The 14,735-nt window shown below is 53.7% G+C and overlaps 1 protein-coding gene across 4 annotated transcripts; it reads right to left on the reverse strand.

The window, feature by feature from the left end:
- Nucleotides 1–554: 554 nt before the first annotated feature.
- Nucleotides 555–14,717, reverse strand: CIPC (CLOCK interacting pacemaker). Of its 4 annotated transcripts, none has more exons than XM_048499326.1 (4): nt 14,570–14,717; nt 5,560–5,769; nt 2,381–2,562; nt 555–2,127 (listed from the first exon to the last, which is right to left on the reverse strand). In XM_048499326.1, the coding sequence occupies exons 1-4, from the start codon at nt 14,610–14,612 to the stop codon at nt 1,234–1,236; spliced, it is 1,329 nt and encodes a 442-aa protein (XP_048355283.1). In that variant the 5' UTR covers nt 14,613–14,717; the 3' UTR covers nt 555–1,233. The 4 variants fall into 4 exon arrangements, with proteins under 4 accessions (XP_048355283.1, XP_048355286.1, XP_048355285.1 ...); XM_048499329.1 differs by lacking the exon at nt 14,570–14,717 and adding an exon at nt 10,550–10,732; XM_048499328.1 differs by lacking the exon at nt 5,560–5,769 and having other exon boundaries at nt 2,271–2,562; nt 14,570–14,670.
- Between the last annotated feature and the right edge of the window lie 18 nt (nt 14,718–14,735).

Genomic DNA, 14,735 nt, shown 5'->3' on the forward strand with positions numbered 1-14,735 from the left:
AAGACGGCCCTCACTTCGGTACAAAGGTCCTTGCCATTTCAGAGAAGTCGCCTTCAGCTTCATTCTCTAACTGCAAAATGGGAACACTGATGCTGTACCTTGCCAGCTTTCTCAACACAAAAGCTTGTTCGTACTTGAGCAAATACAAAACACTTATCGAAGCTACAAAAGCTGTTGTTAAAAATAGGTGGGAAAGGGAGAGCAGGATGTATGGGATTCTTTCATCAAAGCCTGGTTGGAGAGGTGGTCACCATCTTGAGGCATTAAAAATGGCTTAAAAGTGACCACTCCTTTGGAGAGATGAAACAAGTGTTGCTTCTGCCAACAATTCCAACCTGGGCCCACTCAGCCCCCCAACCCTTTACTGAAAACATCTCCCAAGCCCCAGCAGGGCACATAATTACTGAAAGGGAGGATTTTTCCTTTCTTCAAGTCATCTACCGTGCAGCCAACATGAAGCACCAGCCCTTTGTGGGGATCTTGCTGAACACAGGATTATTAAAAGGTATCAGAAACCCCCACACCCCCGCACCCGGATGAATCACATAAAAACAGCTGGATGATATTTTATTGGACTATCTTCAGTCAGCAGCAGCATAGACAAGCTTTTCCAGATAGGCAGAACTCCTTGTCACGAAGAGAGTGGTATAAATTCACTCTTCAGCTTCCGCTGGCAGGACACAATCCTTATCTCCCAGAACTGGAAAATAGAGCCTGCAGACAGATGGGCAAAGGAGAAAGGCTGGCTTCTTCACAGCCAAGAGGCCCCTGACCAGCCAAGGCAGGAGAGACCCACTCAGGCTTGGAGGCTGATGGAAAGCCCTGGCCAAGTTCTTTTCTCAGAAGACACAGACTTGAGCTACCAGGAGGGAAGGCTGTGATGCCATCAATACAACAGCTGCTCCCCTTTCCCAACCCGCCCTTCTGCTTTCTACTCCTAGGAACAAAATCCACCAAGCTTCTCCCCACCCCCCACCAACCTCCCATTTAGCTCCCAGCTTGGGCCAGAATTGCTCAGCCTGATTCTCTAGGATCCTCCCTTTCTCTCAGTCCATCTGCAAGCACACAGCAGGCCTCCATAACCACCCAAATCCCAAGTGGCTAGCAGCAGCCCAGGTCCGAGAGGGCCAGCTTGACCTTCCACCTCGGGCTCCCACAGGAAGTTGAGGGTCAGGGTCCGAATGTTAATTCCTTCCACTGACATTTCTTTGCTCAGGAAGAGAGGGAGGAGGACTAAGGCAGCACTGTGTCCACCAAAGCATCAGGCCCAAGGGACAAATTCATGGGTGAACTGGGGGGAGACTCCCTGGCAACAGCTGTGGAGGAGCCCACTGCACCAGCTGCCAGGATCTGCTCCTGCGACAGACAGGAAGTAGCACCCTTGCTGGCCCAGTAATCGGCAGAGCGGATCACGACCTCCTGGAGGCGAGTCCAGGTGACGGCATTGTTGCTTTGGACAGCCTCATAGAGGAGCTGGGCCTGTTCCCGCAGCTCGGCCAAGTCCCGCTGGGTGCTGCTGTTCTGCCGGATCAGCTCTTTGGTCCTGAGCGTGATGCCCAGCAGCCCTGACTTCCGGAGTATCTCAACAGTGTTGTGAAAACGGCGCTGCTTTCCCAAGCTGCTGAAGCCCAGTTTCTTGGAAGCCCTGGAGATCATCCGCACCTCAGCCTGGTCCAAGTTGGCCATCCCAGAGCCGGCAGACGAGGTGGTGGCGTTGTGGGAGAGGGCCTCCAGGCTGAAGGCGGCAGGTGCTGGCTGGTCTGAGGAAGTTGGCAGTGGCTCCCTTTCCTTATCCCCACCTTGTTTTGGTGCAGCAGGTTCAGAGGGCAATCCCCAGGTCCCTTCTAGGCAGAAGCGCTTGTTCTTGCTGTTGTTGCCTGTTGTGGAGGCCTCGGGCCCTGCCTTGACCAGGTGGTCACGACTAGGATGAGGAGCGATTTTGGGATAGGTGCTTTGGCTGGTTAGGCAGGTTTTCTTAGCAGCCGGTTTCCGACTAGGAAGCAGAGGTTTCAAGGTGGCCAATGGTGGCTGTATGAAAAGCACGCGGGCAGGGGAACCTGGGACACCATTGAGAGGGGGATGGCTGCTCCATGTCAGAAGATGGGTTGGGGCAGATAGATCCAGGGGCTGTGGAAAGAAAAAGTGAGACCAGGTGTCACCCAGAAATGAATGGATACCGCCTACTGGGAGGCTGCAGGGCACTGGAGGTCTGGCTGGCCACTGCTGCCCCCCGCCCCTTCATTCTAAGGGCGGAAAGGAAGGGTCCACACCTGTGGCAGGATGGCGAACCCCTGCCTAGAGGGAAGGTGGGGGAGGGAGAAGAGTGGCACTTGACGGCTGTGGCATCGAGCAGGCAGCGCTCGGGCCTCACAAAGGCTACCTGTTTGAGGGCAACGTTTTTGACAATGTACACGGGTGCAAGGCCAGTGAAGGTGCTGCCAGAGGACCCCCTGGATGCCTTCTGTGGCACCCTCTGCAGCTTGGCTGGGTAGCGCAGTGAGGCGGCGGACTGGTCTTCCGTGTCTGTCTGCTCCACGGTGCTCAGATACTCCGAGCTCACGTCTGCACAGAGAGGTACAAAAAGGTGGCGGGGATGTTAATGAGGCAGGAAGCAAGAAGAGAAAGCAAACCACTCAGCCTGCCTCCTCACCCCACCCCCTTGATTCTGCCTGCTGAACAGCACCAGTGATGCCTGCTGTGAACCCAGACCTCTCCCCGTCCCCCTTGACTGAATTTTCCAGCCTGGCCCCTTCGCCCACCTCCGTTCTTCCTTTCCCCCACCCAACCAAAATCAAAACCAGGGATGCCAGCAGCCTTTGAATGGCCCCAGATTCCCCAGAAATACAGATACGTGCAGGCAAGATTCTACCTACAGTCATTTGGCAAACAACCTGCTTCTCCTTGCAATCGTCTTGACATATTTTGTTTTTCAGCCACTCAGCTGAGCTGGTGACTTCCAGTTCACGGCAAATATGCCTGAATCAATACTCCGGTTCCTACATGTTTGCCTGCAGCGGGGCGGGGAAGGGGACCGTTAACGACAAAGAACTGCTCGCTGGCAATTGATGTTGGTGGTGCCAGCGCAGTAACCTGAGCAGTGAAGTGTATCCTTCACTGCTGCATTGGGGATTCTTCCCGTTTGACTCTTCCCTCATATTTGAAATTCCTCACAACCTCCAGCCATAGGCATGATTTACACTCACCAGACTGAATGTCCTGCTAACTGCAGAAATAAGAGGACGATTTGCTAAAACGACCTTTTCAGAATGCTTCTGCGATTGCATATTTGGTGCAATAGAGATTGCTGATCAATGGTCTGCCCCAGAGCTCTCTGTTTTGGTCCTGTTTTGTCTAGATATCAGTTCCCCCTCAAGCCCAACCCTGGGTGGGTATTATTATCAGCAGATCTTGATCCAGAAACAACTTGAGCTATCTGACAATAGTGGTCTCCCTAAAACATTGCTGATTTATGAGAAACAGCCTTTGTTACATCATATTTTAATGCATTTACAGATTTCATAAGATATATGTATTTTACTGTTCTGGAGTCTCTGTCATGCTATACTGGTTTGTCTCGATCTGTTGTGATGTACTGGCTTTATGCTTAAGACCTATGGTCACACAACCTTAATAATAAAAGGGAAGGAAAATGGAAAAACGACCCAGAAAATACTGGAGCTCAGGAGGCTGGAAGCATTGCCTGGATTCTTGCTCAACAGAGAGCCACAGCACCACGCCCACGGCAAGTGGGGAGGATGTGCTGCTTGCTCCTTCCTGGCCAAAAGTCTCCGACACACGACCTCCACCCAAACTGCCCTCCATCCCAAGTTCAACCCAGAGCAAGACCCACAGAAAAGGGACAAATGGGAGCTTGAAGCAACCCACTTGCATTTTGGATCTTCTCACAGAGGCAGGGATGCCTGAGCCAATGCTCGCTCACTCTCTCTCTCTCTCTCTCTCTCTCTCACACACACACACACGAGGGAGGAAGGAGGGACACTTCTGCTCTGAAGAGATGCTCCAGAAGGCCTTCATGTGGCAGCCACTGCTCCAGTGCAAGTAAGCTTATTTAAGGGGAAGCCACGTGCCCCGAATCCAAGGTTCTCCGTCAGCAGGCTCTGGCTTTTTCAAATGCTGCCACCTCCTCCATCCTGTGCTTCCTCACCTCAGAAACATTCTCAGTCCTGTCCCCGTCCCCCCCCCCTGCGCTTTAGAACGAACATTTGCAACCATCTACGGAACAGGAGGAAGGGGGGGGGGTATCCCAGAAGGAATCTGGGGTGTCACTGCGTAACCTGCTGGATTTCCCCCCACACAGAGATGGAGCAATGGGGAAGCAAACATGCTGTGGGCAACGCAAGAAAGAGGGAGCCCAGCACATGAATGTGTGGGCTAGGTTGGCGCAATTCACAGAGAAAGGGGCCCCAAAGCCCTGTATCCCCTCTTTTCATTTCCAACGCTCCGCCCAGTCTCTGGTGCCCCAAAGACAGAAGTGGATTGTTTTAGAATGGCCAGCTGGACACTGCGCTGAAGGCTATTCCTCTGCAAAGGGACTTGGCCATGGTCACCAGTTTCCAAGCACAAAGCCCTCCTGGCTGAGGTCAGACCTCCAGGGTCACCACAGCCAGCCCCCTTCACAGCAACTCAAACTGAAAAAGCATCATCGACTGACCAATTTCCGCTCCTCAACAGAAACTAGGGCCCACAGGAGTTTGGGTAGAGGATTAAGGACTCTTCTGACATCTTGTTATTGCAAAAAACCGCACATGCTCTGAGGAACCTGCTAGTTTAGGTAAGGTGCATGTAGCTGAGTTAGTTCCACTGAATTATACTTGAACATCTCTGCACTGTGTGTCTCTTTCTCTGTGTTTTTACACTTCTACCATTTAAAAAATCCAACCACACTTTTCCTCTTCCCTTTTAATAAAGATGTTATCTTGCTTTGCTAAGTACCATTTACTTCTATGTGATATTTCTATGCCCCCCCCCCCCCCCCCGCATACTAGACTGCATGGGCATAGCATAGTTCAGTGGTGGCGAACCTTTGGCACTCCAGATGTTATAGACTACAATTCCCATCAGCCCCTGCCAGCATGGCCAATTGGCTGATGGGAATTGTAGTCCATAACATCTGGAGTGCCCAAGGTTCGCCACCACGGGCATAGTTGGTTAGAGGCATTTTCTAGAGTTTCTACCCAGTCACTTCCTTATTGCTCTCATACAGCACTAGAAAAATAATTTCTAAGCAGGTCAATCTAGATATTCGCAGGAGGCCGTGAGCAGTGGCAGCTGGTGACCAGGATGTTTTCCAGGGAACCCTCAGTCAATCAAGGAAAGACACCATTCCCCCCTTCCTATTGTAACCATGGGCTGCTCCTGACAGCATAGGAAAAGGATGGTTTCCATCTCCCCAGCCCCAGAGGGCAGGGAGGCCATGATCTCCTGCTGTGGTGTTGCAGACCTCAAAGTGTTGGATTTGGGGGTGGGGGGTGCGTGTTAATTGGCAGGTGCATTTCTGAAAGGAGCAGCCTCCCATGTGCACACCTGCAGGCTCCCTACCTGAAAACCCAGAGTCCTTCTCCACTTCACTTGACAAATGATGGGATTTCCTGCTAGAATCGACCCCCGCTGTCATCTTCTCAGCCTGCCCTGGGCATCCTTCTGGGCTGGGCCTTGCTGATGGGGCCAGGACAGTCTTCTTCCCGGGCTTGGATGAATGACCAGGTGGGAATGGCTGATCAGAAGGCATGGTGGCTCTTTCTCCTGCTCCTGGGGGAGGAGGAACAAAAGGTTTGGGGGAGATTGGAGGTGAGGTCAAACATCACCCCAACTTCAGCACCCCACAGGCCCCTGAGAACAGGGCATGCCACCCACTCGAGGCAAAACCCCAGGAACTCCAAGGCACATTTCCCCAACCACCTGGCTACTGAGAGGCGTCAGCACAAGCCAAGAGCCCGGGGCTGCCTTCTGAGTGCTCTGGGAACCCATACAAAGCCCAGGAAGTGAGCCAGGAACCTGCAGTACCCCTTCTATTAGCAATTCACGGGCCTCTTTCCCCAGGTCCGGCTCTGGGAGCAGCTATGAGAACAAGAAGCATGCAGAGATTTTCCAGTTGCTGCTATTCTAAAGACATCCAAGACCCTGCTCAGCTACCAGCCACGCATCCCACCACACTTCACTGCCACCCTGGCCCTGGGGATTCTTCTCTCTGCTCCCTGGCTTTCGGGGCAGCTGGCCTCTCCAGCAACCAGAGTTGGCCCAGGGGCTGCAAGAAGCTGACCAGCCCAACGGACCTCCAGTCCACCTGTTTGGGATGTGGAATGGTGCTTTTCTTGCTATCAAACTCACCTAAACCTGCCACAAACTCAACTCTACGTTGGCATCACTAAATTCCACAACCCCCCCGCCCCCCCCCCCCGGTGCACACACAGCATCCCCACACAGCTGTCGTGGACCCAAGGCACATGCAGCCGCTGGATACTCAGTCGGACTCCTGAACCATCCTGGCCCACCTGGTCTAGTCCGACTGGCAGAAGCACTCCAGGGTCTCAGGAGGAAGATTTTCACATCACCTCCTACTTGATCCTTTAAGAGGAGTGGGGGGACAATGGGGACCCTCCTGCGTGCCAAGTAGATGGTTTACCCCTGAGCCAGAGCCCCTCCCCAACCTTGCTCTTCCCACAAGCAAAGCCACCTGTTTTCTTGTTCTCGGGTGTGCAGCTGAGCAGAACGTCAGCCCTGCCTCCCTCTCTTACTAGTTGCATACCTCTGGGCCTCACAAAATACATAAATGACAACCAGAGACATGGGTGGGGGGCTCAATTCAGAAACAAGTTGCTGGTTTTTGCTCACAGCTGCAACTGTGACTCTCACAACATCTGCGGATGCCAGGTACACATCGCACAGATTCCTTTGCTGTCGCCCCCCTGCCCCCCCCCCCCAGCAGCCCAAGGCCTTTACTCGCTTGGCCCAAGGGCCAACCAGCACCTCCCTCCTTTCAAGCAGCAACTGCCAATGTACTGAACGCCCCCCCCCCCCCACCATGAGGCTGTGAAGTGTCCCAGCAATTACGCAACCAAAACAGCAGCCTGCCTCCCTTCGAGTTGCAGGGCCCAGTCCCCCCCCCTCCGCCCAGCTCCAAGCAGGGAGGGGCCAGCAGCAGCCTCTCTTCCTTCTGCAGTCTGCCTTTGGCCACAAGCAGGGAGGCAGGGCGATTTGTGCCCGCCCAGCAGCTGTTTGCAACACAAGGCTGTGCTGGGCCTGGGAGACACATGGTGGGCCACGTGCTGCCCAGCACAGCCCAGCTCCCTCACAATGCTTAGGCAGCCACAGGTGGCCTTCTGGCTGCCAGGCGCATACAGAGTGTGATGTGTGGAATTGCTCCTCCCCGCCAGAGAAGGCGCACGTGTGAGTCAGACGGAAACCAATGGCGGGCTTCTGGATAGACTGCACCAAGCAAAGGTAGACAGGAAGAGATCCCCAGACAGACCGAGTCCTGTACATGCCCCCGCCCCCAGGATGACCGCTCCACAATTATTACGTTTCAGTGAGCCAGCACCAAGGCCGCAGGTTCCCCAGAACCCGTTTTTAGAGGGGGTTCCCAAGCCCATACCCAGCCCATAATCCCAGCCCTTCCTTTCACGGCCGGAATCACTAAACTGTTGTGGGTTTTCCAGGTTGTAGGGCCGTGTTCCAGTAGCATTTTCTCCTGATGTTTCACCTGCATTTTCCAGATGCCAGCCACAGTTGCAGGCAAAACATCAGGAGAAAATGCTACAGGAACACAGCCATACAACCCGGAAAACCCACAACACTCTACCTGTTGGTTAGTTTATGATACCAGGTTTTTTTAAAAGGATGCAAAATACAGAGAGAATTGCGTGTTTCAATGAACTCTACATTCAGAACATCAACAGACACCCATCAGATTTCCAAGTAACATTGCAAGGCAGTAAGGCAGCTAAGCACGCAACAGTGAAACCAGGAATGAGGAACACTCAACTGCAGATAACCCCCACCCACCCCAGCCCCTCTCATGAAACATGGGGGCCTCACAGCCCACCTTTCTGATACAGGAGAAAGAGGACACCAGGCAACTTCCAGGCTGACGACATGGGAAAACCAGATCAAGATTTTTTTGTCTGTTTAAACAAAAATATTCCTGCCTGCACAAGCTCTGCCACTCAACTTGTGTCCTTTTGCAGAAGGAAAAAAGAGAGAGCAGAAAGCTGTCATTACCCCCCAAAGAAGAAATGGTTTGCACCACAGGCCAAAGAGAAGGCTCAGTACAGGAAGACTTAGCATGCAAAACTCTGTTCCCAAATGTGCGGGGCGGGGGCTGGCAAACTTTGCACAGATGGGGCAGATAAGGCTACGAAGAAGGGGGAGCAGCAACTGGAAACACACCTGCTGGCACGGCTGGTGCCCTGATGGGAGCCCCCCACCACAGGTGGCATCTCCATCTTCCTCACAAAGCACTCCATGAAATGGCGTATGTGCTTTCAGTGCCACATGTGATAGATGCCAAGTAGGGCTGGGACATTTCTGGAGATTTGGGGGTAGATCCTGGGGAGAACAGAGATTGGAAAGGGACTTCAGCAGGGTATGACTTGCTGTTATACAGTCCAAAACTGCCACAATCACCAGAGGAACTGACCTCTGGATCTTGAAGATCAACACTACTTCCAGGAGATCTCCAGGCCCCACCCAGAGGTTGACAACCCTACGAGAGTGAGGCCTCAGAGAGGAGGGCAAGAACAAACCCCTTCCAGCCTCCTCTGAATCCTGAACTTCTGCTGTCTCCCCGCCCCCCCAGCCAGGATCTCAGATCAGCTTCAGCTCTGTTATTCAGCACCAGCTGGAAGAAGAGTCAGCAGATGGGCCATGTGCGTCTGTTTACACCACGCCTGCTTTGGGCGAGGGGGGAGGGAGCAGAGGCAGATGACATCATGGCACAGAGTGTTCCCAGCACTCGGAGAGGCGCACGCTCCCAGCGCGAACACACCCACCCTTTGGAGCGCCTGTTGCAGCCACACGGAAGGGGGAGGGGCAGGGAGGCATCAGGGAAAGGGAGCGCGTGTCCAGCTTCATCGTTTGCAACGTTTAGTTCACTTCACCATCCAGCCATAGGTGTCAAACTCGCGGCCCTCCAGATGTTATGGACTGCAGTTTCCCATCATCTTGCTGGCAGGGGATGATGGGAACTGTAGTCGATAACATCTGGAGGGCCGCAAGTTTGACATACTCCAAGTTAGGGTTGCCAACTCCAGGTCAGAAAATTCTGGGAGACTGGAGGAAAGCGCCTGGGGAGGGACTTCAGGGCAGATGGGACACCCCAGATCCCACCTGCCAAAGCTGCCGCTTTCTCCAGCGGAGCTGATCTCTGTAACCTAGGGATCAACTGTGATTCTAGGGAATTCCAGGCTTCACCTGGAAGATGGCCACCTGATTCCCAGTCGTCTCCCTTCACCTTGCTAGAAGCCATGCCTCCTGGTCCAGGGAATTAAAACCATTTCAATCCCAGAGGCAGCCGACACCCTGCCCACTATTTTGTTACTGGGAAGCCAGTCAGTCGCACTGACTTGAGGGACACCCCCAACCCCCCATCAGGGACAGCGCAGAGCGACAAGCACTTCATAGCCACACATTCCATATCAGGTGGGCTGAGAAGGCTCCGGGGCACACGCGCGGAAGAGGAGCATCGTGGAGAGCGTGGCTGTACATTTCCAGGGGATAACTGCCAACTGACTGATTTGAGAGCAGCAGTGTTGCCCACCTGGGCCATGAAAGGCCCCCACCCTGCCCCAGCTAAGGAGAGAAAAGATCCCTCCCCCAACCCCTGCAGCCTCCTGGGACATCGGACTGGGAATTCTGCCACAGTTTGAAGGGATCACACCACAATTCTGGGGAATGGCAGAAGAGTTACCCAGGAAGTGCCAAGAGAGCCAGGGGTGCCAGACTCATCATCAAGGAGCCTGATAACTACTTTTGAAAATAAACTGTGCTACTCTAGTCATAACTAGAGAAAACTCTGAGGTTTCAGGGAAAAAAATAGGGGGAGGGGGACCTGGCAAAATGGGAGCTGGGCTTCCATAACTGGCAAGCACTGTAGCTCTTTTGGCTAGCGTTCAGAGTATATTTGAGAAGTTTTTGTTTGCAGAGATTCTTTGCAGCTTTCACTACCCTGTGCAATGGGAGGTATCTGCACATCAAAATACAGAGAAAGACACTGCTGAAGGATACATCATCAGGCTCCAGCAGGATGAATCTGAACCCTTGAACCCCTTACTCAAGAGCAACCATTTACACACCTGAGCTAAACCCCTGATCCCCTTCGCACACAAGTCACTTCTCACACGGCCTGGAGAAGGTACTAAAAAGGGGCAAACAGTCCAAGCGGCACAGTATTTGTCAATTGCAGCAGCACCTGCACACAACCAGCTACAAACACAACACGCCTCCCTCCCACCCACCCACCCATCAGTTCCATCTATTCCCAGTTTGGAAACAGACTACAGACTACAGTTTGGAAACAGACTACATCACATACCTGCTCCAAGGGGCTTTAATTCGGCTGTAAGAGGCAGGAGAGATTCAAAAGGACATCTTTCGCAGTTTTTTTGCAAATTTCCAATTAATTCCCTCTCTAGCACAGATCAGAAGAAATCCACCACAAGCGGAAAGAGGAAAGCTGAGCTGGGGGGGGGGGGGGGGGGGTCCACCCACGCCTGCGCGTGCACATGGATTGGTGAAGGAAGACACCACAGACTAAGCACTGACATGCCCCTTGGAAGCTGGCCAGCTAAAAGTGGACGGGGTTAACAAGCACAGTATCACATTGAATGACACATTGCTGTGAACAGCAAACAGGGAAGGCACCATTCTGTGCACTCCAAGGTTGGAGGGAGGCAGAGACAGGAATAAATGGAGGCAGGGGAAACCCTTTCCTCCCTTGTTTGTTTTTCCAAACAGGCAAAGGCAAGAGAAATCTGCTCATTCCTCTTTGATAGGTGACAGACAAGGGGGCAGAAGAGAAGGGGACAACCACAGGCGAATGCAAAACCTCTCTTAGACTAGTTTCAACTCTTCAAGCTGCAAAAAGGAATTTCTTATTTCTTCCTGCTTGGAACTGAATGAAGGTTTGATATGATCAAGCAGAAAAACCCACAAGCTGCAGATTTACACTGTCCAGACGGCACGGAATTTGGACAGGTACCCTTGCCTGACCCCAAAGCCAGTCCAGATTCTAAAAACCACTGGACTGGAACAGCCAAATTCCAGGGCAGGACCACCCACCAGATTTTCAGGGGATGAGCTTCTGAGAGTCAAAGCTCCCTTCACCAGATAAATAAAGAAAATACTCCTTTGGCCAAGGCTTTTATGGCAGGAATCACTGGGGTGTTGTAGGGCTTCTGGGCTATATGGCCGTGTTCCAGTGGAACATGGCCATACAGCCCGGAACCCCCACAACACCCCACTCCTTTGGCAGCCCCCAACATTGTGCGATTGTATCATCCCTTTTCCAGAGCAGCCAGGGATTCTGGCCAAAGCCATGCTCATTTGGGGAAAGGTGGCCATGTACCAGGCTGGCTGAGCTTTAAGAAGATGCCTCCATCCCACTCCAAGCCTGGGGGATGATTCACAAGGGATCCTTTGGGTTTGGTGACAGGCCAAAGAGCTGACCTGCGACCACTCAAAGCCTCTTGCAACACGATGGAGGATGGTGGGTCTCCCTGCTGTGAGGACACTGGCAACTACAGAGCAACTGGGATGCCAAAGGGCCCAGACTCATGACAACCACTGCAGCACGGGGGGTGGGGGAAGCAGCCATGGGTCCTTGGTGTGGGATGGAGCAGCAGAGGGGCAGGACCAGAACATCAACACAAAGCAGAACTGGCAATGACACCATCACACTCCCCAAGGATTGGCACCACCCTGACCTCAAGAAGATGGCTTTGATGACACAGAGACCTTTCCAGTCTTGCCTTCTTCCACTGGCGTAATGCCCATTGGGCAAGGCGGGCAGCTGCCCAGGGCATCACCTTGTGGGGGGCATCAAAATGCTGGGTTCGTTTTTGGGTATTTTAGTGGTTTTCCATTTGTGGCCTGCAGGGGGCGCAGTTTCTAGGCTAGCGGCACCAGAATTTCAGCGTATCATCAGGAGACTGTCCTTATGCTACCCCCAAGTCTGGTGAGGTTTGGTTCAGGGAGTCCAAAGTTATGGACTCCCAAAGGGGGTGCCCCTATCTCCCATTGTTTCCAATGGGAGCTAATAGGAGATGGGGATACAGTTTTGAGGGTCCATAACTTTGGCCCCCCTGAACCAAACTGCACCAAACGTGGGGGGTATCATTAGGGCAGTCTCCTGATGAGACCCTGAAAGTTTTGAGACTGTGCCTTCAGAAATGTGCCCTCCACAGCCTGCAACCCCCATTGACAGCAATGCAGAAAACTCAATGAAGAACAAAGATTCTTGGGCAAATTTCTAGGATGTTCTTGTAGGGGGTGCATTTTTGGATGTATGCGACTTAAACTTTCAGGGTATCATCTGGAGATGATGGCACCCCCCAAGTTTGGTGCAGTTTGGTTCAGGGGGTCCAAAGTTATGGACCCTCAAAGGGTAGCCCCCATCTCCTTAGAAAAGAATGGGGGATGGGGCACCCCCTTTGAGGGTCCATAAATTTGGACTCCTAAACTAAACTGCACCAAACTTGGGGGGTCCCATCAGGACAGTTTCCAGATGATACCCTGAAATTCTGGTGCCGATACATCCAAAAATGCGCCCCCTGCAGGAACATCCCAGAAATTTGCCCAAGAATCCTTGTTCTGCATTGAGTTTTCTGTATTGCTGTCCATTTATTTATTTATTTATTTATTTCTCAGTCTTATAGACCGCCCAACCCCATGGGGGTTGCAGGCTGGGGGGGGGGGGACACATTTCTGAAGGCAGTCTCAAAACTTTCAGGGTCTCATCATGAGACTGCCCTGATGATACCCCCCAGGTTTGGTGCAGTTTGGTTCAGGAGGGCCAAAGTTATGGACCCTCAAAACTGTAGCCCCCATCTCCTATTAGCTCCCATTGGAAACAATGGGGGATGGGGTACCCCCTTTGGGAGTCCATAACTTTGGACTCCTTGAACCAAACCTCACCAAACTTGGGGAGTAGCATAAAGACAGTCTCCTGATGATATGCTGAAATTATGGTGCTGATATGTCTAAAAAGGCACCCCCTGCAGGCACCAATGTCCTGGTGCAAAAACATTTTTGGTCATGGTGGAGTGGCCGCCCATGGGGGGGGGGGCATCCAACTCAGGTTTTGCCCAGGGCTACAGTTTGCCCAGGGCTGCCTCGTTACGCCACTGCCTTCTTCCCACCATGTTCCCCTTAGTCTTCCTCTCCTTGGGTAACCACACTGGCATGCGGATCATGCCCTCTGTCTACATGGAATTCTGAACCGACACCAACTTGCATTTTCCTTCCTGGATGACACCAAGCACCCCCTAGCATGTGTGAATGGGCCATCCGAGGCCATCCATCTTGTTACTTCAGACACAACGCTTCGTATTTGGGATGCGTTCAGAGCTTACCTAATGTCTAAGCAGTGGTGGGATTCAAATAATTTAACAACTGGTTGTTTACAAGCACCATTTTAACAACCAGTTCTGCTGAAATGGTGTGAAGCTGCTGAATCCCACCACTGTGCACATTTGTGCACATTTATACTGGGCTTGTACAGCACCCAGTAACATGGAAGCACGGTGCACCCACAACAGAACTCCCCTGACCCCAAATGCCCCCTTGTCCATCACTGTCTTTCCCCCCACACACCCCCCTTCAACAGCTGCAGTGATTGTGTCACCTCCGCCCTCACCCAAGCTAAGCACCCATTTGCACAATGCCAGTGCCCTCCCTGGATCTAAGCAGGCATCCTCACTTGCAGACAGGTGCAGGACCGACACCTGCGCATGCATGATGAACCCACTGGTGGACCCACCCCGGTCTGGGTGGCACCCGCACGCCTCCACCTGCAGCCCCTGGAAGGGCAGAGCATCCGTCCCGTCCTGTCCTGTCCAGCCCCGAGCCGGCAGCCGAAGCCAAAGAAACCACCAGAGAAGCCTGGCAGGACAGCCCTCCTCGCTCTCCTGGGTAACTTGGGGGGCACCAAGAGTGGAGCAGCAGCAGCAACCCCCCTCCCCGCGGTCAGGCCGCCCCTTCCCCCAGGCCCTCCCCCTCCCCTCCTGAGATGTCCGCAGGGCTCCCCGGCCTCCCGCGATGCCCTTCCTTGGCCAGAGCCGCGCTTCAAGCCGAGGGCGACACGTGCGCGCGCGCGGGGGGGGGGATCATCCGATCCGACGCAGGGGGGGGGGGTGATGCGCGGGTGCTGGGAGGTCCAGAGGCGGCGGGGCGCCCACGGTGGGACAGTCGGCCCACAGGCTCTCTCTCTCCACCTGTGGCTAAGGGGGAGCCCGGGGGGCGCGCTCGGCAGCCTCGGGCAGGAGGTCTCCACGGAGGCTGCCGCCCCTGAGTGAGGAGGGGGCTACCGCAGTGGGGACGACGACGGGGACGTTACCTGCTCCCGTCTCTCCGCAGCTGGCCGCCCCACCTCTCCCCATCCACAGGATCGCCTGGCTCCGCCCCTCTACCTCGGAGCGGCATCCGCTGCGACCAATGGGCGCTCTCCCCGCAAAGGGCCACAGCGGCCACGTGCGGAGCACGGCCATGTGAGTGGGCGGGCA

The sequence above is a fragment of the Sphaerodactylus townsendi genome, linkage group LG06 (assembly GCF_021028975.2).
Source record: "Sphaerodactylus townsendi isolate TG3544 linkage group LG06, MPM_Stown_v2.3, whole genome shotgun sequence".
In the NCBI taxonomy this organism is placed as follows: Eukaryota; Metazoa; Chordata; class Lepidosauria; order Squamata; family Sphaerodactylidae; genus Sphaerodactylus; species Sphaerodactylus townsendi.